The sequence below is a fragment of the Nanorana parkeri genome, unplaced genomic scaffold, assembly GCF_000935625.1.
Source record: "Nanorana parkeri isolate BGI_ZX_2015 unplaced genomic scaffold, ASM93562v1 scaffold354, whole genome shotgun sequence".
Classification (NCBI taxonomy): domain Eukaryota; kingdom Metazoa; phylum Chordata; class Amphibia; order Anura; family Dicroglossidae; genus Nanorana; species Nanorana parkeri.
The window spans coordinates 449669-474758 of NW_017306622.1; the positions used below are offsets into that span (position 1 = coordinate 449669).

General features: G+C 47.0%; 1 protein-coding gene across 4 annotated transcripts in view; it reads left to right on the forward strand.

The window, feature by feature from the left end:
- The first annotated feature begins 4233 nt into the window (after positions 1-4233).
- FGFR3 (fibroblast growth factor receptor 3) overlaps positions 4234-25090 on the forward strand; it is a 94878-nt gene continuing 74021 nt past the window's right edge. For all 4 annotated transcript variants that reach the window (XM_018558723.1, XM_018558720.1, XM_018558721.1 and 1 more), the window contains exon 1: positions 4234-4466. In XM_018558723.1, the coding sequence (XP_018414225.1) occupies positions 4295-4466 (172 nt within the window). In that variant the 5' untranslated portion in view covers positions 4234-4294. The remainder of the gene's footprint in view (positions 4467-25090) is intronic.

Genomic DNA, 25090 nt, shown 5'->3' on the forward strand with positions numbered 1-25090 from the left:
CATTCTAAATTGTGCAGTTTGATTGCTCTGCTTCTTCTGGATGAACACTATTAGGATTAGATAATAGGATAATATTGATCAGATATTTGTCAATCATTGATTGATTTGTTGCTGCGTGCAGATTTCACATACAGGGGGTATAAAGGTGAAAGTGATCATCATGGTCCAGGGACAGACTTGAGGCTGTCATTGTAAATTGTGCAGTTTGATTGCACTGCTTTTTCTGGATCCACAATATGAGGAGAGTATTTGGATTCGATTAGAGGAACAATATTGATGAGACATTTCATTAGATCTTCAGTGTGTTGCTTCGTGCAGAGTCCACATGCAGGGGGTATAAAGGTAAAAGTGATCATTAGACGCCAGGGGCAGATTCTTTGTACCTGAGACTGTCCTTTGGAAATTGTGCGGTTTGATTGCACTGTTTTTTCCGGATCAACACTATTGGGATTAGAACAGAATAATATTGATCAGGCATTGTATTTATCTTTTACTATAATGCAGGTTCCACATAAAGGGGGTTTAATGGTGAAAGTGATCCATCGGGGTCCGGGGACAGACCCCTGAAATCAGGAGCTGTCATTTTAAATTGTGCGGTTTTATTGCACTGCTTCTTCTGGATCAACAATATCATAACAATATTGGGTTTAGAACAGAATAATGATCAGGGGTTTCATTTATCTTTACTGTATTGCTGCGTGCACGTACAGAGCTTGGATGGCGACAGTGATCATCAGGGACAGACCCGAGGTTGCCGTTGGAAATTGTGCAGTTTGATTGCTCTGCTTCTTCTGGATCAGCAGTATTGGGGCTTACAGTGGATTCAACCTGAGCAGCTATTTCTTTTTCCCCAGTTTTAGTATATTGCTGGATGCAGCTTTTCACGTAAGTAGGTTTTATGGTGAAAAGGGACCATAGTGTGGGGACAGAAGTCTAAATCCTGAGCCTGTCCTTGTAAAATTGTGCAGCAGTTTGATTCGACTGCTTCTTCTGGATCCAGACTGCATGGAGGATCCACGTACGGAGCTTCTATGGAGAGTGTGATCATCAGGGTGCAGGGACAGATCTCTAAAACCCGAGACTGTCCTTGTAATCTGTGCAGTTTGAGTTCACAGCTTCTGCTGGATGAACAGTGGTCGGAATGGTGAGTGTGATCATCAGGGTGCAGGGTCAGATCTCTAAACCTGAGCCTGTCACTGGAAATTGTACAGCAGTTTGATTCAACTGCTAATTCTGGATCCACAATATCAGCATTGGGATTAGAACAGTTGTATTTGCCAGGGTTAATGTGTGTGACTGCATGGAGGTTCCACGTACGGAGCTTCTATGCTGATCATCACAGTCCACGGACAGACCTCTAAACCTGAGGATGTCCTTTAGAAGTGGAACGGTTTGATTTCAGTTTCTTCTGGATCAACAGTATTAGAACAGATTAAACCCGATTTGAACTTCGTTTCCCATCTTTAGAATAGTGCTACATGCAGATTCCACGTACGGAGCTTCTATAGTGATCATCAGAGTCCAGGGGCAGACCTCTGAAAGCTGAGGCTGTCCTCGGAAATTCCCCGGCTCGGTCTCCAGGCTTTTTCTGGATCAGCGCTATCGGAATATCCTAATATTGGAATGGATTCAACCCGATCAGCTCGTATATTTGATTATATTCAAACAGAGATGCAGCTTTCCCTATAGGAGGGTGTATGATGAAGATGAACATCCATAACCCTTAACTGCTATTTGCTGCTGCCGGCGAAGTGCAAGACATCGGACCCGGGGATCGCACGCTGCAAGGGGCCCAGGTCATCTGTGGCCCTTCTGTACCCTTGGCTCCCCCTACATGTAGGTCATTCCCATGTGTGGTGACTGGAGGGAGCGCAATCTTATCCTCCAGGCGCTCTGTGATCTGTGGACATTGTAATGGATTCTCCAAGATAACCCCCTTACCCATCCCATTACCCATATCCCGGCCCCCCGCCCCCGGTCGCTATCTGCAGAGGAGGCTGGAAATGCATTAGCCGGAGCCGAGCCGAGAAGTGGCCGCAATGTGTCTCCTTCATCTGCTTTCTATTGGACGTCTCCCGGCACCCCGGATTCCGACAGTCGCCCATTTATCCTTTTATACATAAAATCTGGCCTCCTTTTTTCGGGGTCCCCTTTTTCTTTAGTGACGTCATATGGTTTCAGCTGCTCTAGACAAGACCGATGCGGGGTCCAGACAGCAGATCGCCGTGAATGTGGTCAGCACTGATTTTGGAAGTGGCCCCTGTGGCTTTGAAACGGCCCCATCCCCTGCTGAGGCTGATTAATGGGCTGTTTAACGAAGAAGTGCCTCATCTAATGTCCGGAGCAGAGCTAGGCAACCCCCGACCCTCCAGCTGTGGTGCAACTACAAATCCCAGCATGCATCTACCTCTGGGAGCCATGCCTGTGGCTGTCAGTCTTGCAATGCCTCATGGGACATGTAGTGCCACCACAGCTGGAGGTCTGGAGTTTACCTACTCTTGATCTAGACCAGGGGTAGCCAAACTCTGGCCCTCCAGCTGTGATGAAACTACAAATCCCATGATGCATCTCTCTCTCTCTGGGAGTCATGCCTGTGGCTGTCAGTCTTGCAATGATGCTCCTAGGATGAGGCTGAGAAATGATATCGGAACTGGACGGGGAGCCAAAGTGCTTCAGATTTATAGCTGGTCCAGGACTCGTGAAGCCCCCCTTCTGTGGGGGAACAAGTTCTCCCTAAGGGCCCATTTATATCTGTACTGCGGTGATGTTGCATGCATTGCATTTCAGACATTGAGGAAGCTGGTTGGATGATCAGCGAAACGTCTTCAAGAAAAATACAGCAAGTCCAGTGATTGGCCGCCTTGATTTATTTTCTACAGATAAACATTGCCATTCATGTTAAATGGCACCCCGATGCACATGCATTGCACCGCAAGGGAACATAGAGGGGATTTATCAAATCTGGAGCAGCTGTCCATGGCAACCAATCGGCTTCTCTCTTCAGTTTGTTCAGTTAAGATTTGAAAATGAAAGACCGATGCTGATTGGTTGTCATGCACAGCTGCTCCAGTTTTGATAAATCCCCCCCTCAGTGTTAGATTTTCGGGAAGTTTTGCTGCATTGCCAACGTGCCACCTGAACCCAACACACACTAATGTGCAGTGAATATGTAAATGGTCCCCCAAACTGATCAATATTACTAAACTGGTTGACCACTGGATTCTACATTCATGTATCTGTCTTTGCTGCTTTCAGTTGCAAAATGTATTGCTTGATGTGCCATGTGGGCCCAGTTATATTTTTACGTTGTGGTAATGCGCTACAACGCATGTTACGTGCATTGTCTTTCATATAAGATGGCACTCAGTTCACATGCGTTGCATGTGCCGCACTGAATTCTATATTTCTATATTTGAATTCTATATTTCTTTCTGTAGTATTTGTCGGTTTAAATTCCATCGTGTATTACTTTGTATCTGCCATGCTTCCCCGTTTATATTGTGGTGTTGGGATAACGCACTGCAATGCATGTTACTTGCGCTGCCATTCATTTTAAATTTCACCCAAATGTGCAATATGTATTGCTTTGTTTTTATGTTGCATGTTTACAATGCAGGTATAGTGCAGTTCTGAGTGCTAAGACCTATGGCAGCCAATCAGAAATCATCATTTTATTGGGATGCCTTCTCTTTAGTGGGACAGGTTCCCTTTACTGGGATAAGTTTTCTTGACTGGGACCCTTTTCCCTTTACTGGGATAGGTTCCCTTTACTGGGAGCCTTTTCCCTTTACTGGGAGACTTTTCCCTTTACTGGGACAGGTTCTCTTTACTGGGATGCCTTGCCTTTACTGGGACGCTTTCCCTTTACTGGGATGCCTTCCCTTTACTCGGACAGGTTCCCTTTACTGGGATGCCTTCCCTTTACTCGGACAGGTTCCCTTTACTGGGATGCCTTCCCTTTACTCGGACAGGTTCCCTTTACTGGGAGGCCTTCCCTTTAGCGGGACAGGTTCCCTTTTACTGGGATAGGTTCTCTTTACTGGGATGCCTTCCTGTTACTGAGACCCGGTTCCCTTTTAGGCCCCATTCACATCAAATCTATTGCATTGCTTTATGATCCGTTTTACCGGGCCGCCTTCCCTTGATCCTAACCTCATCGTTCTTGCTCTTTGTACTCATTTACAGAATAAGTCCAGTGGAGTTCTGAGCTTCTTCTTCTATGTCTTGCAGGTTTCTACTTCCCGCAAGGATTCCATTGCTGAGCCGGCCAGAAAAAAAAGTATGCGACCAGAGGATGCCTAAGGCTGGAGGGGGTTGCAGGTCATCCCTTTGCCAAGGGACCCCAGTGGGAATGATCGCCGTGTGGTGCGCGCTCTGCTTGTTCCTGGTGACGGTGAGCGGGGTGCCAGCGGCCAGGCTTCCCATCGCAGAGCCGGAGGAGGACAGAGCGGAGAGAAAACCAGCAGGTAAGGACGCGGATCCACCCTCTGTCCGTTTACCCACGGATTCGCAAACATGCACATGTTTGCTGGCCCAGGGATGACAAAACCGTCTCTTTACTTTCAACTTCTGAATGGCAGAGCAGGGAGGGAGCGGAGAGTTTCTCATGCCGACTGCCTGTGGATTAAACCTTGAGCTCTTCATGAGAAATGCAAATTTCCATGCTGTCCCCTGCTTGCACTAAGGAGGGCTCTGAGAAGGGGGGGGGTTATTGTTTGAGGACGCTAATTAATCATCGTGCTCGTTGACTTGCAGATTAACTCCTTTGGTGCTACAAAGAGAGATCTGCATGACACTGGAGCTTGTTTATTTGTTGACGGTGCCTAATGTGTGTACAGTACCATACAATGCGGCACGGTATGGGCACCCGGGACTAAACAGTGCCACTCTGGTCTGATAATGACGCAGATCCCTATTGTTAACAAGCGCTAATCTGTGTGTGGAGTTTACATAAGGAGCAGTTCGAAATGGCTTAATGAGTGCACATTAGCACTGTAGACCAGATCAGCGTTTGTGGCGATGGCCTATAATGTCTCCATTAGAGTGATTTTATTACATGGGAGAGTGCAGGACTGCGTGACCATAACCTTACCTGAGGGCCCCTTTACATTTGTGTGGTGTGTTAATGTACGTGCGTAGTCCCACGTGTTACTGTGCATTGCATGAGGGCAGCGCATTGAGATCAATGGGCTTCCAACGAACCAAGACACCCCAAAAAAAAAAAAATCTAATTTTTTTGCTGCCATGCACTGTGGTGTCGTCATGCGTTACAAAGCGCACATTGGGATGCTATTTAAAATGTTGTTCATTAGCACGATACTATTGAAATAGCACCCCAGCGCACACATTGTAACGCATGGTGACACACCACAGTGCACAGTGACGTTACACCGCACTAGGGCAATGCATGCAATGTGTGTCACCGCACGTGTTCCCACAATACATGGATGTAAATGGGCTCTTGCACACTAGGGATCTGTTTTCTTTTCTCCATTTTTAGCATGTGTCAGGCTTGCACTCCCAGTGTCTGTGATAAACATGGGCTGGATCTTTCATGTCCTCTGATCTGATGAAAATCTGTCAGTGTGTGGTCGCCTGTAATCATCATATGGCACACATCTGTTATCAGGTAAACTTCTAACTGAGTGTGTTGGCTAACTAACTTTAGTATGTAACTACAATGACTGTGTTATAAAGTGAGGTGTGATGGGAAACGTTCAGTCGTTTCCTCACAGTGGGCCCAGAGCGTAGCCCGGTGGCGGTTTGCAGCCTACGTTTTCATTCTGCAGCACGTTGTGGTGGTTTGTGCCAAGGTTGTGAAGCGCTTGGCTGGTTTTCAGAAGGCTGAGCTCTGGAAGTGTCCAGGTAGATGTCATGATTGTGACCGATAAGATACGTTGTATCCTGCCATGTGACACATACTCCTCTGTGGCGTGCACGGTGAAATCTTCATTACTTTGTTATATGAGCGGCATCTCCGTGTTTATTGTCCTGCATGTTGTGTATTTTGCTGAGTAAACTGTGTAGAATTTCCTTGTGGACGTGTACAGGAATTGCAGATGGCTGATCGCTGTGACGAGTTTTGATGTTGTTTGTCTGTTGGATATTGCCGATTATTCCAGGTTCCGGGATTCAAGGCTACTTCTCACCATATGCAGTTGTGATGCGGTCCGTTCACTTTGGCTGCTGCAGCCAATATACATCGTAATGCTTTCCGATGGGATTTCTGGTGCTCTATTCACACCAGTGCAGCCCGATGCAGTCAGAACAAAATACTGCTTGCCCTATTTTAGCTGCAACAGATTGCACCGGAACGCATGCAAGCGCACTAGAACGCACCTGAAATCCCATTTTAAGCACACACAAAAAGCATCAATCGCAGCAAAATGCATTGCAGCTGCGCAGACACACGCAGTTCTGACGTGAACTAGCCCTCAATGTTTCATTTCCTAGCATGGGCTAAAAAATGGTCAAAATTGATTGGTTACTACGGGCAGTAGCCCTACAGTTACCCCATTACTATAATGTTTTTCAAGACACACCCTTTAACTCTCTATAGTCACCCCATTTTTATATGTTCACCCAAGGCATGTCCTAGCGCTCTATAGTTACCCCAATTTTGGAAAATTAACAAAGCGCACTCTAAAGTTACCCCAAATCTGCCCAAGGCACGTTTTTCAGCACTGTACAGTTGGATATTAATGTGGTTCATGAGATCTGACACTGATATATCGACCCTTTGACAGTAGGGTTGTACAATGACTTGGGATAACACAGGTGCTATATCTGTATTGTAATCTATTACATGGCTTGGATTGATGGCGACCTATTGGTAACAATGGCATGAGGTAGTGAACATGCAGTAACCTGTGACAACCGCTGTTCATTGTGCCGACTACTGTAATGTGAAATCATATTCTACACAGATTATCATTTATGAAGAAACTTATTCAAGGAATTGTAAAGTCCCAGCATATACCATGCTTTATAACATCAGCATTGTAATAGGAATACATACTGGACTTGTTTCTGATAATACAATCAAAGCTTGATGAAATCCCTTTTATGTAGTGAGTGCCGCCTTCCGTCTGCCCATCACTTTCATCAGCTTCCTGGATTCCCAGTGTGCTTTGTGTCTCTTGCCCTGCTGCTTGATGTGATGCAATCTCCATTTCTCCAGACTGCATATCCCATCATGCATTGCTTCCAGCAAGCAATGATAACGTTGCGTTGCTCAGATGTTACATTGTAGTTCAGTAAGACAGCAGGTTCTGTGAGAGTGGTGACGCAAGGAAGTGCGTATTCTCAAGGCTGAGTGACATTGTGTCAGTGCATTGAGGAAGTACATCCTATGGGCATCTTCAAAAAATAAGTTTACAAAGTTCTAGATGGATCTGGTTATGAGGAGTGGGATAGAACTTATGGAAATTCACTATAGAAACACAGATTTATTATTCGTTTTTGACCATATATACCCTTTTAAAGGAGAACTATGGGGTCAGTGTTTTTCCCCATAGTTCTCCTTAGGCTAACGGGAGGACACAAACTATCGTCCTTCCATTACCCTAAACTCAGTATACCGCGAGCTACAGCTTGCGGTATACTGAGACGCCGAAGCGGATCCTGACTTAGATGACGGGATCCGCCCAGCTGCGTGAGTGACAGCTGGCTCTGCCTATCTAGAGGCAGAGCCAGCTGTACCCGCCCCCTCCCCCATCCGTTCCGCCAGTCAGCGCTGGCAGATCGGAGCGGGGAGAGGGGAATCCAGCCCTCCCCTGTCACGGCAGAGAGCCATGACAGGATCGAGAGGTGAGCGAACCCGGTATGTGTTCGCTCACCTCCCGATCTACTGAGCCGACCTATGACAGTCTCATTGTCACAGGTCGGCTAGAACTATGAGGTGAGTGAAAAGCACTCCTCATAGTTCTCCTTTAAACCTCGGTAGCCTCCAGTCTGCCCGCTGAGGAATATTGCAGACTGATAGTGAATTGGATCCCCCCTATTTTTAATGCATTATGATAAGTGACAGGCGGCCTTGTTTTATCGTGTTTCTTATGTCTGCTGCTATCGAGGTGAAACGAGTGCAATTACTGTCATGGCAGCTCGGTGGGAAAGCACTTAACACATAATGGTCCCCCCTCTCCTGTTCTTCTATATTACTAATGTAATCTCATGCACACTGTAGGAGGCCTCTCTTCCTGTCAGAGCTGCTGGAGCACTACAAGTTCCAGCACCGCCGGGTGATGGGGTTTATATCAGAAATATGGCCACACTTGTTACAATGTCATCACACAATGCAATCTTCTTCAGTTGTGATTGTCAGATACTTTCATGAAGCGTTGCCACACCCCACCGTAAAAAACACTGGCCGGTTCAGTAGCGATTGTCAGTGAATTGACCATAAACACACAATGGGCCAGATTGGCGGTCGTTGACGAATGTAAATTGTCGCTTGTGACGTCTTTTATCGGCGCGCCGGATGTCATAGAAATAAAGTTTATTTGGCACATAGTAGAATGTGTAACTGTCTTCCGCCACCTTGGCGTACTACGGCACACCTCTTGCGCCAAACTCCTTTTGCGAACCGTTGTTTATTTGGCACAGATTGTGAGACTTTTTGAGCGAAAACCCAGCCACGGAGTTTACGGACCGCTGAGTGCTAAGTGACCGAGCCTTTAGGTCTCGTTCACACCTAGGCGTATTGCATATGCGCGTCTGTCGCGGTTCGCGGTAAAAAAAGTTGCACGACCGTCGCGCGTTTCCGAAGGCTACTTGGCTGTATCCCAATGGAAACGCGCAACAAAACGGCCCAAAGTAGTACATGTACCTTTTCAGGCGTGGGCCGTTTTGTAGCGCGTTAGGGACGGGCGGAAATACGCCAAGGTGGGAACGAGACCATTGAATACAATGGGATTTATATTTTTGAGCGTTTTGTTGAGCGTTCGTCGAGCGTAGAACGCGCTACAAAACGTTCAGGTGTGAACGAGGGCTTAGTTCAGGGCTGTGCAAATCTCAGGAGCCAGGTCACCAAACACCTTAAAAATGACAGCTGGTGCCTAACTTTTGAGGGTTTCTCTAAATCAGGGGTAGCCAGACTCCAGCCCTCCAGCTATGCTGAGGCTACAAATACCATCATGGATCTGCCTCTGGAAGTCATGCCTGTGGCTGTCAGTCTTGCAATGCCTCGTGGGACTTGTAGTTCCACAGCAACTGGACTGCCAAGGTTTGCCTGTTCCTGCTAGCTTATACCCGATTCCATTGCTGCACCATTAGAAAATGCTGCGCAAATGCACGGCTTCTGCTCCATCCGCACACAGACCAATCAAGTGCTGTCACCCAGCCAGACCTCTTTTTACAGGGATCCAATCGGCAAAGCCGGATAGCATTTTAAGGATTGGAATGGTTGAAAAGTAGTTTTTCACCGACATATCGGTACTCATCGGCTTAGTACAGTATAGTAAATGTCCCATGATGCATTGCAAGGCTCTAAAAGGCAGAGGCACAACGGGATTTGTAGTATCACTGCAGCTGGCGTGCCGAGGTTGCCTACCCCTGAGCTAATACTTGCAAGACATGGACTTCTGCTGTGTTAAGTGAGGCTGCAAACTTGATGTCAATGAGTCACCTTCACCACAGCGGTGTGGAAAAACAAAAAGTTTATATACTGTGACTCAGTGGCGTCACAAGGGGGGTGCGGCTCGCACCCGGTTGACGCCATTGGAGGGGTAACACCAAAATGACTGGCAGTCATTTTGGTGTCACCCCCTCTGAAAAGTCGGGCACACGGTCATGGACTGAGAGCCCGACAGTTGCAGGAGAGAGGAGGGGACCCGGCGGCATACCTCATCCCGCCGGGTGAACGTCCCCTCCTCTCTCTGCTGGCGTCCATCACCGAGATGGCCGCGAATGCTCGGGACACCCCTGCTGTGATTAGGCGCCATGAATAATGGCTGCTACAGTCTATACCAGGGGTAGGCAACCTCAGCATTCCATCTGTGCTTTAACTACCAATCCTATCATGCCTGTGGCTGTCAGTCTCGCAATGCCTCCTGGGACTTGTAGTTCCACCACAGCGGGAGGGTTGAGGTTGCCTACCCTGGAGAGTTTTGTTTTCCCTCCTTCATTCCCCAAGACTGCGGGTCCAGCTTGTGTTTCTATGTAATCAGAGCCTGTCACTGAACACAGACTATTTATATATATATATATTTGGATGTTGGCAGCTTTAGTGTTCAGGGAAAGGATTTTTCTTTTGAATTTATTTTCCCTCGTCGCGCTGAATCTGGTGAAATGTCGCCGTGGATCAGTTTTTCCACCTTTTACATTCAGTGAGTACAATCATTCATGGCTGATCCAGTCCAGGAAACTCTGCAGCTGTGTTCAAATTAGCACATGTACCGGGGAAAAATGTTTGTGCTGATCACCAGCTTTGTGCGTCTTGTCTCCCCAATCAGCCGGATTAGGAGGTTTCGCCGCGGGCTGATTAGCCGTATGCAGATCGGGGAGAGGTGGAAACTTTCTGCAAGAAATCAGCGGGTGAACCAATTTAAAGGGGACAGTTCAGTACGTTTACAAGTCGGCATGAATACATTCCCGATATGTCGCATCTCCAGGATTGTTAAAATTTAACCCTTACAGTAGCGCTACCATTGCACTGCAAGAGTCAAGTGCTGCCTTTGTCTAGGGGGGACGAGCCCCTCACTGCAAGGGTTAACTGCTCACTTGTCTAGGGGGTCACCCACCCCCTGCAAGAGTTAACTGCTCCCTATTTATAGGGGGCCACCCCACACTACCAGGGTTAACTGCTCACTTTGTCTAGGGGGCCACCCCCGCACTGCAGGGGTTAACTGCTCCCTATTTATAGGGGGCTAAACCCTGCACTGCAAGGGTTAAGTGCTCACTTTTAATAGGGGGCTAAACACCGCACTGCAAGGGTTAAGTGTTTGCTATGTCTAGGGGCTACCCCCGCACTACAAGGGTTAACTGCTCGCTTTTTATTGGGGATACCCTCCGCACTGCAAGGGTTAACTACTTGTTCTGTCTAAGGGGCTACCCACAGCACTGCAAGGGTTAACTGCTTGCTTTGTCTAGGGGGCTAACCCCAACACTGCAAGGGTTAACTGCTTTCTCTTTCTAGGGGGCTATTACAGCACGGCAAGGGTTAACTGCTTGCTCTTTCTAGGGGGCTACACCTGCACTGCAAGGGTGACCTGCTCGTTTTGGTCTAGGGGCAAAAACTCACCTGATCCTCTGGGCTGCTAGACCGGTCCCTATAGCCTCTTCTCCGCCGGGTGTCGGCAGTCTAAGGACCTGTGACTTGGGATTAGTGATGAGCCGAACACCCCCGTGTTCCGTTCTAACTCGAACTTTCGAACATGGAAAAAGTTCTAGTTCGAACTTAGAACTCAATGCAAGTCTATGGGGGTAGGATTCAGAAAATTTAAATGTCCCCATTTTGAAGCCTTATATGCAATTTATTGGCCATAAAAAGTGTATGGGGATCCGGGTACTACCCTGGGGGACATGTATCAATGAAAAAAAACACTTTTAAAAAAATACCATTTTTAACTACCTCCCGGCCAGCCGCTGTGTATACACGGCCTGCCGGGAGCTTCTTGGATGTAACTGGGCGTGTATACACGTCCTGTTACATCCGCCCGGGCGCACGCGAGCAGGAAATCCCCGCTATTTGAAAAGCTACAGCGATGCCCGTTAAATCCGCGATCGAACAGACCGCGGACATCCCGTAATGTTCGGCGAACGCTAGAACATGCAGCCCATCCCTACTTGGGATCTCCTAGGCCCCAGCGAATGAACAAGAAAATCGCAGCCAATGACCAGGCTGCTTGTATAAGGAACCCAGAGCCCTTCACAACAACACACGAGGGCCTCCTTGTATGAATGGAAAGCTCTCTCCGCCAAACGCGCCATGCGTTATTAGCTTATTACCGCTGCTTGTCATTCGCCTGATTTTACGTTTATGGTTTAGACCTTCATTTTTCATAAGAAGGGCTCAAACTTTTTTTGTCCTCCTCTTCCCCCTTTAGTGAGCTAATTCCTCACACAGGGCGACCACGGCACTAATGGCCCCCGCTTTGTGCCGGCCCCGGGCTTCCATCAAACTCTCATTGAGAGGCGTCATTCTCGAGCTGTGTGCGTGTTTGCTAATATGAATGAGGCCCATTAGGCTATATAGAAGCCGCGTAGATTTTTCATGTCCCCGCAGGGAAGGGGGTCCCACTCCTGGCAAGAAAGAGGCAGATGGCGGGTTTGGTCGTTTGAATAGACTCCGAGCTGAAAACACTGGGGCCCTCATCTGGGCTTTTCCCCTCATTTTTTTTACCTCGGGAGCCGCTGCACACTAAACAATGTTCAATTTTTTTTTCTTTCCCTCTTCACTCTTTTTATGAATGAAATTGGAGCGGTGGGGGGAGATGTGAATGTGTGCGCCGTTCATTGGCTGTGACAGGAATGATTAGCGAGGTCAGCAAACTCTTTTTATTTATTTTTTGCTGTTCTGAGCTGCCGGTCAGTCTATTCAGAGCGCACAGAATGGAAATGTGTGCTGAGGCAATAGAAGAACGAGGGGGTGTTGTAATGCTCCCCCACCCCCCCATTTCTTGCACTCAATTTGCATTGGTATTCGGATACGTTTATTAATAATGGCTGATTTGTGAATGGCAGCTGACACGATGACTTTCTTATTGTCCCAGCTCCGGTAATTGCATCAGTGCTGTGCTGGAGACCAGAGGCCGAGGGTAGCCAGGCAAATGAGATGCCCCCCACCCCACAGATGCCTGCGTAAAACGTTGTCTGTACTGCGTCTGAACTCATACAGGTGTGTACCTGCTTATGTTTGTATGAGGTGAAATGTCGGCAGCGGCGTAGGTACAGGATTAAGTCGGTATTTGGTTACTCACAACGCCCTAAGCCGGGGTGGGCAACTAAAGGTGCCCATACACTGTACGATTCTCGTGTATGGAAGGCGTGCGACCATTTCTACTGTACGGTCGCATGTCTTTTGTCGAACCAGCATGCTCGAAAACCCGCCGAGAATCGTACGATTGTCGGCGGGTTTCTAGCCTCGTGCGATAGCTGTGGAATGGGCCGGTGTGCGCACGCGCACACTGCCCATTCTGCATTGCGGTCATCGGAAGCGCCCCCCTCAGCGGGGCGGGCTTTCGATGATCGCAAGTACGATCTGCCTGTCCAAGATGGGCAGATCGTACGAGCTTTCAATAAGCATACGACCATCGCAAGACAAGTCTTGCGATGGTCGTAAGGTGTATGGGCACCTTTAGTCTCATTGCAAGACTGACCGTTTCAAGCATGACTGCCAGAGGCAGAAACATGTTGGGATTTGTAGTTAAAGCACAGCTAGAGGGCTGGAGTTTTTTACCCCTGGCCAAGGCCGAGGTCATTCTGCCTCTGTGTGGACAAATCCCAGGAGTCGGGTCACTGATGCTCCTTGAAAATGACAGCTGATGCCTAAGCTTTGAGGTTTTCTCTAGCTGTTGTCAATGGAGCTGGCTCCTGGATTGGATAGACTTTCATAGGATCTGTAAATGGAGAAACTGCAAGTCCCATTAGCCATCGCGGCAAATTCTCAATGGAGTACAAATGTGGTGATGTCAGCGGACTTGTACTCCTTTCATTCATCCATCCTCCCTTCCATGTTACTGAATGTCTGTACTGAGGTACCGACGGGAGGTAGAGTCTGCAGCAGCAAGAGCGATCCACCGGTCTGGTGATCTACCGATCCACCGGTCTGGTGATCTACCGATCCACCGGTCTGGTGATCTATTGCTCTCCTTATCTATTGATCTGATCGCGGTTGCAATGCTTTAATGGCTCCAATGCAAAAAAAGAATAACTGCACATTTTTTCTCCTGATAATACTGTGTGCCTTTCTTGGTGGACTTTCCCTTTAATTGTTATGTGCAGAATGCAGAAACCTGTAGCAGTCGAGCAGAATTCACTTTCTGAATCTCAAACCTCCACACACTGGATTCTGATTGGTTCTTATCAATTCTGGCCGTGCCTTGTATGTTTTATCAAATGAGCCTTCTGGGCTTTCCATCCTCCACCTGCTCTGAGCCAAGTCAGCAGAACACAGTGTTGCATGTTGTATCCAGTATGTTCCGCCGTGTCATAAATTATCTGGGCGGAAGAAGATGAGCGTTCGGATTATTGCAACTTTGTGCCAATGTAGTATCTGGTAAACATGTGACCGGCTTTATTTTTGTATTCAGTGTCTTTGATGTGGTGCCAGGATGCTTAGCGTAGTGCAATGATGGACAGTGTGCTATCTCCATATTACAGCCAACCTCAGCACTCCAGCGGTGGTACAACTACAAATCCCATAATGCCTCTGGGGGGGTCATACATGTGGCTTTCAGTCTTGCAAAGCCTCATGGGATTTGTAGTCCCACAACAGCTGGAGTGCTGTGATTCTACAACTAGCCGTATGCCAAATCAGACATAGCAAGGCTATTTTGTACTGAGCACCCAATGGCCTTCCTGCGTTGCCACCCAACGCACGGTACTGCAATACCATACATTGCAGTGAAAATTCTGCATGCATACCTTTTTTTTTCTTTTTTTCCATCACAACGCACTGTATTGTGGTACAGCACGTTGCTCTGCATTGCAGCACACCCCAGGTAGGAGGTTCATTGTGGTGGCGGTCAAATGAATGGCAACGCACCTAGCACAAGGTAATGCATACTTGGTGCGGTAGCATGCGTGCAATTGAGGTAACACTATGGTGTGAATGGGCCCTAAGACCTGGGGATTGGTCCTAAAATTCCAGAATCCCAGTTCCCAGGTCTTGGAATCCCATTCCATCCTGGGACTTGTAGTTGTTCAGGTGCTCTGTGAGTTGGCTGAGACTCTTGTGCATCCCTTTGTGTATATATAGATGAGTGTGTGTGTCAGGGACGGCTTGTTGATGTCTCTGGAGCTCAGTGGGAGTCTTGTATAAGAAGGGTCTCTCTGTCCCGTACTCTTCTCTCTGACTAATTTTACGGGAAGGAGCGACTATCGTCATAAATGTTACTTTGTGAATTTCCAAAGCCGCTGCCGGGACAGATGATGACAGCTGATACTGCGCTTTTTATGATGTTGGTTTTGTTACGGCACTTACGTCTTATTTTGACCCAAAACTTCCATAGCAAACCTCTCTGAAGAGGACCACCCTGTGTTATTTATAGCTGAAGTGTTAGTGACAGCGATGGCTGCTGCGGTTAAATGCTACTATTATTAGAGCGATCAAGAGCGATATGTTGAAAAGTTTTAAATTTCTGCAGAACCAGTTGGTTTCCTGATATCCTGTTTTAGGGGGGCTCCTTTCCCTTGAAGGGTCCTATGGAGACACTCTTGTGTGTTCAAGTGAGTTGTGTGTGTCTCCACAATCACTCAGGAACAGCAAGGCGAGACACTCCTCTCCTCCCTGCTCCCCTCTTCTTCCTCTTCCCTTTCCCTCCTTCTCTCTTCCCTTCCCCTCCTTTTTCTTCTTCTCTCTTCCCTTCCCCTCCTTTTTCTTCTTCTCTCTTCCCTTCCCCTCCTTTCTCAAACAAATATAAATTGCCCAGCAAAGTATTTCTTTGCATTTTTTTCCCCAAGGACTTAGTCATCATGTTTCTGAACAGCTCCAACTCTCTCAGCTCGGCTTCCCTGAACTTCTGTCCAGTACAAGCTCACGAAGGACAGAGCACAGTCTCCAGCAACTGTCTTGCCACCAGCTTAGAGAAGGAAGAGGGAGCGGGAAGGAGGGCGTGTCTTGCCTTGCTGTGCCTGTGTGTTTGTGGAGACACACAGCTTACTAGCGCACACATGGGTGGCTCCATAGGACCCTGCAAGGGAAAGGAGCCACCCTAAAAACAGGATATCGGTGGTCAGTGGACCAGCTAAATTGGCAGGAAACTAACTTTTTTTGCACATCAAGAAGCAGCATCCAATGTAAGTGATTTCAAATATCTCAAACTTTTTTTTTTCATATCACTTGAAATATGCTTTTAACCCCTTCGTGACTGACGACGTACAGTGTACGTCGCCAGCATCGGGGCTGTTTAAACAGACTCCCGGCGACTTTTGCCGCCGGGAGTCTGTTTAAACTTGTAGAGCCGACTGTCGGCTTTACAACAGAAGCGATCCTGGCGACTTACCTGTAGTCATTTTCAGGCCTAAAATGTGGAATATAACATGGGTGCAAAAATTGAAAAAAGGGCCTCAGTGATGAAGGGGTTAATGGGCCCCTCCCACAGCTCTGCTCTCTGCACAGTGATGTCACTACTACTTCTACAAGGTAATATCTGGGTTTCAATAGACATTTGGAGTACACAGAGTGGATTTATACCCTTTGTGGCTATTGAGGAATATATTTCAATGAACGCCATTTGTGCTACAATTCTGCTTTAAGAGGACATCTTCCCTTACTTTGGAGAGATTTCTTCACTTCCTTTTTGTGTTTACAGGAAGTGAAGGGAAAGCTCCTTAATGGGACACAAAAAACAAACCTGAAAACCTGATAGGGGTTTCATCCTCTCACCGCTCCACAATCTGAAAGGTTGGGCTTTAGATAAGATCCAATAATTTATGTTTCAAGGGCAGAAGTGAGATATTTCCCCCCGGGGTGAGAAAACGTCAGGATCGGTCTTGTGAAATACCACACAAAACTTTCCCACAGGCGGCTTCAAGAACCAAACTTTTTTTTTTCCTTCTGTCCGTATTGTTGCGATATGTCCCTGAGCATTATCTGTGTCTGCTCCAGTAATTGCTTCTAAGAAGATAATTGTCTTCTGCTAAGGTGAAACGTATGGAAAATGTTGTGAGTTTTATCTGTGACCCCGGTGATCTGCAGAATTTGGTCCTAGTCCCCTCCTCCTCTGCCGGACGCAGTTCACCATTTCCCCCGAGACGCCTCTGTAATGGACAGGCGGCTGCATTTTATTATCGCATTGCTGTAGGTGTCACTGTATTTATGTTAAAAATGCGTTGCTTGTTTTATGGACGGCCTCGGGCAGCGAAAGGATTTCATTTTTCTTCTAGAGAATTCAGAAAATTGGCAAAGAAGAATTCTTAACTGAATAAACGCACCGCGTTGTGGAGTCGCGGCTGTAACTTTTGACGCATTGAGCTCGATAAACTTTTGAGTGAGAAATTGCGACGGGAAGATTTATGTATTAAAAAAAAGGTGCACATTGCATCAAATGAGCTACTATGTTGCAAAAAAAAAGATCCCATTTTACCCATCGCTGATCATTTTTTATATCTAGAAGAGCTTCCCTGTTTACTCAATATCCAATGTATATGTGCCATGGCTTCCCAAATGGGCCCGTCTGTGGTCTTGCCTCTCTGGATCATTTATCATTATACAGGATTTATATAGCGCCAACAGTTTGCGCAGCGCTTTACAATATAAGGAAGACATTACAATCACAATACAATTCAAGACAAGATAGTAAGGAGGGCCCTGTCCCTGAGGGCTTACAATCTAGAAGGGGGCAAGTGATACATGAGGAGGGAGCTGTGTGGGGATGAATTGTTTGAGAATGTGATGGTTGAGTGGTTAGGTTGAGGTGGGATAGGCTTCCCTGAAGAGATGAGTCTTAAAGCGATACTTTAAAAAAAATTGTTGCTATTAGGACCCACCGTTGCCTGAGGATGTTGTTCTTTTTCTCAAAGTTTTAAATTCCTCGTTTTCTAGTGGGTCCCCGCAGCGCTCTTCCCCCGCCCGCCCCCTGCACAGGTGCCTCCACCGGCTAACGGAGACACCTGTGCCCGCAGTGGCTGTGTGAATCCATAGTCACACACAGCCCTGTGGCAGGCCGCGCCCCTTCTTTCTGACTAACACTTTGATGGCAGAAGGAGCTCCTCTGCCATCAGTATCCTCCCCCTGCAACCTGGAAGTACAGGGAACGGAGGATCACTTTGGGGGCGCAGTATACCGCAAGCTGCTGCTCGCGGTATACTGAGACGCCGCGGCTGAAGCGGATCTCGACAATTATGTCTGGATCCGCCCAGCTGCGTGACTGACAGCTGGCTCTGCCTAACTAGAGGCAGAGCAGGCTGTACCCGCCCCCTCCCCCGTCCGTTCCGCCAGTCAGCGCTGGCGGATCGGAGGGGGGAATCAAGCCCCTACCCTGTCACGGCAGAGAGCCGTGACATGATCGAGAGGTGAGCGAACGCCGGTATGTGTTTGCTCACTTCCCGACTCATTGTCACAGGTCGGCTAGAACTATGAGGTGAGTGAAAAGCACTCACCTCATAGTTCTCCTTTTAAGGTCCCCACACACCTTGCGATAATCGTACGATAATAGCGAGAAATCCCGCAATCGATTTATTTTTTAGGGGGGGTTTCAGCAAGTTAAAAAATTAATAAATCCCATTTTACCCATCATTGATCAATTTTATATTTAAAATGCTGCTAAGGCTTCTCTGTTGACTCTGTTGAATGTTCAATGTATATGTGTCGTGTCATCATCCCAAAATCCCGCCCATCCATCCGTGGTCCTCTATGACGCATCATCCCATCAATCTATTATAGATCATTAACCAGTGCAGTCAAGAGGAATTCCTTCCCAGTGTGTGATTAAAGCTCTAAGTGAAGTACAAAGCTTATCTGGATGATTAAGTGGTTCTCTATTATCTCAGGAGCAGCCAAGGAGATAGTCGAAATGAAAAGTAAAATGCAGCAGCAGTAGGTCAGGAGAAAGTGAGGAGATGGCCCTACTTCATATTTTATCATTCTTTTAAGTGTCTCCGGCTTGTGTGAGTAGTCTCGGAGAAAGCTGGAGGCTCTTAGCGGTATCTTCTGCCGATAAGAGGTGAAGTGACGCTTTTTCCAGACGAAGTTACTTGCATAGCGGTATTGCGTTCGGGGGGGGTGTAAAATATTCACAATCATTAGTAGCAGTACACATGAAAAGTAACACCTCAACTATGGAGTGATGCTCCTTCAAGGGACAAGATCTGCCTGCTAAATGAAAGTACAGTCAAGATGGCCATACCTGGGGTGGAAAAATTCATATTGAATTCAGGATCCATTCTGTCCAATCCAGGATTTGTAGGCGCCGGCTCCATTGACTCCAACTAGAGAACCGTCAAAAGTTAGGCGCCAGCTGTCATTTTGTAAGACGCATTGGCAACCTGCCTCCCGGAATTCGTCCAGCACTGGGGCACATACTGAGTGCAGGTATCAAGTATGGGCCTCTCTTGCAGTACGCAGGCCATGCTAAATATGTATTATATTATTACAGGGGGTGGACAAATTTAATATGGAATTTAGGAACCAGTTTTAGGAGCTAGCCCCATTGACAACAACTGGAGAGACCCACGAAAGTTAGGCACCAGCTGTAATGTTTAAGGAGCATTAGCGACCCGGCTCTTGATTTGTCTAGCCATCTTTTATGCTATATGGCTTATAGGCAAATGCTTAGGATATGGCAAATGCCCTGGGTGCCATTTAAAAGGGGGGGGGGGGGGGGGGGCATTTCTTTTTTCTCTCCCCACCACTCTTAACAAAAATCTCTCACACCTACTATACTATAAAAGACTAATTGAAGGCAGACACCTCTTTAGCGTGAAGTTTCTGTCCTATAAGCAGAGGCAAAAAATTGCACCCCGGCATCCCTCCCAGCTCCTAGCAACAGGATGCTCTGGTCAGTGTGCTGCTCTGCTCCTGGCAACCAATGACCACCTTGTTTGCTAGTAGCTGGACGGGATTTGGCCAAATTTTTAGCCATGTATGGTCAGCTTTAGTAAATGTGTCAACCTAAAAAGTAACCTCCTGTTTATTCACCTTTTCTTTATCTGCTGTGTTCTCTCCGAATCGCTCAGGTTAAACTCGCCCATACATTGGCAGATTTTCAAAGGAACTTTCATGTGAAAAAATCCGGTCAGACCATTGGATAACGCCGTCAGACTTGGATTCCGTTTTGATTTTAACATTTGATTTTGGAATGAATGGAGTTTCCCGAACGAAAACCACATTCACTGGTTTTTTTTTCATCTGAGATCAAAATGGATCATCAATTTAACCCCATTAACTATTAAAGGGTTTCTAAACCCTCCGGTTTTTTTGCATACATCTACTGCTAGCAAGCAGATACATGCAAAAAGTTTTTTTTTTAAAAACGCTTTAACAGCGGTTTAAACTTACCCCGTCTTCGCCGCGTGCTCCCGTCGAGAATCCAAAACTGCTCGGGCAGCCGCAAAGCATCTTAGGGCGGGCGCATGCGCAGTTCGGATTTTCGGTCAGGAGATGAGGAGTGACACAAGGTAAGTCTATGGAGGCGTGCACCCGCACAGACACCGAGGGACAGGAAGTGCCAGCAAGCTCAGAGGAGTCGGCGAAGGATCGGAGAGCCGCCGCACCGCTGGAGGGACAGATGAAAACATCAGGAAAGAAGATCGGATTAAGAAACATCATTTAAGGCAGTGGTTCTCAACTCGTGGGTCGCGACCCAAAAGTGGGTCGTGACACCCTCTGCAGTGGGTCGCGGCGTCTGTATAGACCGGCCCATCTGCATTAGAGAGAACTAGAGGGGGAATTTGTGGTTCAGCCTGTGGAACCTCATAATGTCAAACTGTCCCCTCTCTTCCGGCCTCCCCCGGGCTCTCCGATAAAGTGGTATGGCCCGGGGGGAGAGATATTAACATTGGGGGCAGGGAAACATTTTTTTGACTTTAATGTTACTTTAAAGTTGAATGAATGTTCCAGAAATGAACTTTTTGAATACGATTCTACCATTGTATGGCCAGCCTTACCTTGATACTGATTGAAATTGTAGGTAATACCTTTATCAGTTGTTCTCCGTCACTGAAGATAAGCAATCCTTGTCTTTCTTTATCTACTTTCTTGCACATTTGCATGGTAAGTGTTTGTGTCACCCGGTGTGTTTGTATTGGTTTTATTTGGAGGTTGATACTAATGAGTGTACAGAAAGCAGGGTGTCTTTGTCTCTTGTTTCACCCGTTGTTTGTAGAGAGCGAACATTATGTACAGCCATGAGGTTCCGCTTAATGCCAGTGTAACAACTTAATTGATCTGACACCTCCCATCCCGGATAATTGGACGGCAATTGACTTTTGAGAATATTCACTTGACATTCCTTGCTAAAAATAAAACTTTCCTGAAGGTAGAAAAATGTGTTACTACTCCGCGATGCTGTCAAAACCCAGATAATGCTCTCTTGCTCTCTATTCCCACTTGGTAGAAACCAAAACTTGGTAGAAACCTGTTTTGTTTTTTTTCTTTTTTCCTTCTTGAAATTTTCAATTGTGTTTTACAGACAACTCGATCAGAACAGTAGTTGAAAAGGTAGACGGGACTAGGAGGATACCGAAAGACAAAGACTAGATTAAATATAGAAGTGAAGCCAAAACTTTTTATAATTTTACTACCCCCTTCAGCTTTTTTAAAATGTTTGCCATCTGTGTCCCATTGGGGAGATTTCCCATCGCTTCCTGTCTGATAGCTACAACTGGAAGTGAGAGAAAATCCCTACAAAGAGGAAAATCCCTGGTGGTCAGCTGAGTCACCAGAAAGAGTGTCCCTATTGGAAGATTTCCCATCTATTCTGGTGACAACTCAATGTTTGGGATTTTCTTTCACTTTTTGTAGTAGGCACTAGGGATGGGCTTGGGCGTGTTCGCAGCTCCAGGTGCCGAGCCCACCATGAAGCTGACAATGCGCAGCGTCAATCACAGGCACTGAGACATTTCCTGATCTCTGCAGCTGCGGACCGGGAAAATGTCTCAGTTCCTGTGATTGGCCCTGCGCGCTGTCAGCTTCCTGGCGGGCTCGGCAAGTGGAGCTGCGAACACGCCTGAGCCCATCCTTAGTAGGCACCAGAACAAATTTAGGAGGTGAATCTCCCCAACGGGGACACAGACACTAATGCAAATTTGACAGGAGATCTAACTTGTCTCCACTCTATCCAAAGACAGGTTTGGTTTAAGTTGCACTTTTTAAAGGAAATGAAACCCTTGAAAACCTTGAAATGAAAACCTAGCAAGCAGTAGATTTATGCAAAAACATAAAAAAATATAAAAAGTTACGAAAAAGGTTATAACTTACCTGTGTCTTCCATCTGAAGATCTGAAAAATCTCGGGCAGCTGCAAAGGATCTTGGGGCAGGTGCATGCGCAGTACAGATCTTCAGCCGGGAGATGAGGAGAGACGCAGGGTAAGGCAATGCATGCAAAGACACAGCAATCAGCGCTGGATCAGAGACTGGCACCAGCGCTGGAGGGACTCCTGATAACTACAGGAAAGATGATGATGATGATCGGATCAAGAGGCATCCTTACACTAGCATGGAGGGGGGATATCCTTTAATGTCACTTTAAAGTGGAAGCTCACTCTAGAAATCATCATAACCATCCATGTAACGCACGTTCCTTGATAAATACATAGCACCACGTTTGACTTCTGTGTGTTCTCCGGCTGTCCAGCAGTCGGCATTGGAAACTCCCGGCTATCCTCAGCAACACCATTACACTTATGGTGCTGCTCAGTCCCTCTGGGGCAATCTACGTCTTACGGGGAACAGAGCAAGCTTTTCCTAGTCAACAGTTACAATCGCTGCACTGCAAGGGTTAAGTGCTCCTTTTGTTCTAGGGTCTAAATTAAAAATAAATAAAATACTCACCTGATCCTCGGTCCCGCCTGGCTGCTACACTTACTAGAAGGTATGTTTTCCGCACACAAAGATTTTGCCTGACGAAGGGGTTCCTGTGCGGCTCCGAAAAGTTGCATCTATATGTCATGCTAAAGGAATAGGAATTAAGATGATATTCTGAAGCAGATTGGTGTGCGGACAATATGTCTTCTAGATTGTGTACTGTGGCGCCATCCACCGGTTATTCCAGCACCCGTTGGTACATAGGTACGGTGTGCGAAGGGGATATTACTAAGATGGCTGCTATACTAGTCCCTGTGGGCTGTGACATCAATACGTCCATTCACTTGCATTGGATGTTAGGATGGCGAGGGACATTTCACAGCTGGAGTGGAGGGGGAAAGGGGTTAGCGGTCACCACCGCAGTACAGAGGATCAGGTGAGGACCCTAGACCAAAAAGACCATTTACAACTTTGCATTGCAGGGGTAGCCCCACTTTAAGGGTGCATTTTGTACATGTCTGGAGTCTTTTAATGCTTAACCTTCCTGACTGTGTTTAAGAACTTGGGCACTTCAAATAATTCAGCTTTCCCATATTGTGCTGGGTATTACATCATGCGTGATCCCTGAGTCCCTTCCCCCAAATTACAGCTGAACTGCGGGCACAAAAATGTTTATGTAAATCTATTCCTCAATACATGAAGGTTATAAATCCATTTTGAATGCACCAGTAGTGATGTCACCACCACCTTATAGAAGTGTGGTGTATATAGCCCGAGCAGAGCTGTGGGAAGGACCCAGCAGGCCCCACCCACCACAGTAAACTACAGGAGGGGGTGGAGACCAGACCAGTCACCCTGCACAAGGGGAGAGAGAGCAGCAGTGAGCATTCTTTATTACAGGGGTGGGTGGAGACGAGACCAGCCACCCTGCACAAGGGGAGAGAGCAGCAGTGAGCGGTCTTTATTACAGGGGTGGGTGGAGACGAGACCAGCCACCCTGCACAAGGGGAGAGAGCAGCAGTGAGTGGTCTTTATTACAGGGGTGGGTGGAGACGAGACCAGCCACCCTGCACAAGGGGAGAGAGCAGCAGTGAGCGGTCTTTATTACAGGAGGGGGTGGAGACGAGACCAGACCAGCCACCCTGCACAAGGAGAGGGAGTAGCAGTGAGCAGTCTTTATTACAGGGGTGGGTGGAGACGAGACCAGACTAGTCACCCTGCACAAGGAGAGGGAGTAGCAGTGAGCAGTCTTTATTACAGGGGTGAGTGGAGACGAGACCAGTCACCCTGCACAAGGGGAGAGAGCAGCAGTGAGCAGTCTTTATTACAGGAAGCTCCGTGTAACACTGGATTGCTGCACTGATCTGGAGGAAATACTCAAAGCTCACCAAGATTCAAGTATTAAAAAAATACACATAGCTCTTGTGTATATATACAATATTTGTTCATCCCCCTAGTTCAGCTTTAGGGTTAGTATATGGGGTGTCTCCCAGCCCCCCAATATTAAACCTGAGACAATTAGCGATTAGAATGTTTCCACGTCGATCTGCCGTCTATGACCGGCTTTGGATGAGCTCCCAATCGTCATTGACTCCGGGGCTTTGCGTTCTGAATTTCCAGTTGTGAAAGTGAAGATAGGGAAAGAAGTGAACAATCTGATCTCTATTAGCTGTAAGCTTCCCCTGCGCCTCTAATCCTTTGAAATACAGCTTTTCAGATGTGAGATGTGCTCTGCACAAAATCCCATTTCTGCCGCAGCTCCTAACATCAGAGGATATCTTGGATGTCTGTACATTCACTGGCCTTTAATCTTGGGATTACCCGGGACCGGCCCATATCCAACCAGTGATGGGCCCCGCTCCAGATGCTGCCTGGTATCTGCTCCCCTCAGTATTGATTAACTCTCTCTGCTTCCCGGGAGGTGACACTGCAATGGACTGTGAAAACATTTGCTATGCACCTGGGCTTTGTTAGACACGTTCTATCTTTATGGCTCATGCTCACAAATATGAGCGATGGAGCGCTGCTTTTCTTATGGTGCACCCCTAGCTAGCATCACCAACTTCGCGCAACTTCAGCGCAAAATTATAGCTAATTATAGCTAATCTGCCTACAAACGTCAGGTGGTCATAATAAACTGGCCACTCAAATTATTTATACACACACACACTGAAAGATATTTTGTCATTTAACAAAAAGCGTTTCCATGTAAATATTCGCTGAACGTTGTTCTTTATTCATCTTCTTCCTTTTATTGCTATTGATTTAGAATTGACAATAAAATCACTTTTGTCAGTCAGAAGAAAAACAGACCGCTAAACGCTTTAAGTGTCGTTTAATCGAATCTCGCTCAGCCATAATTCACCCTAATTAAGACAAATTGCAGCCACAATCTGTGAAAAATGCTGACTTTGACCCAGGCGGTGTCCCGTTTCTCACTGATCTTGAAGTATTTGCGGAATCCC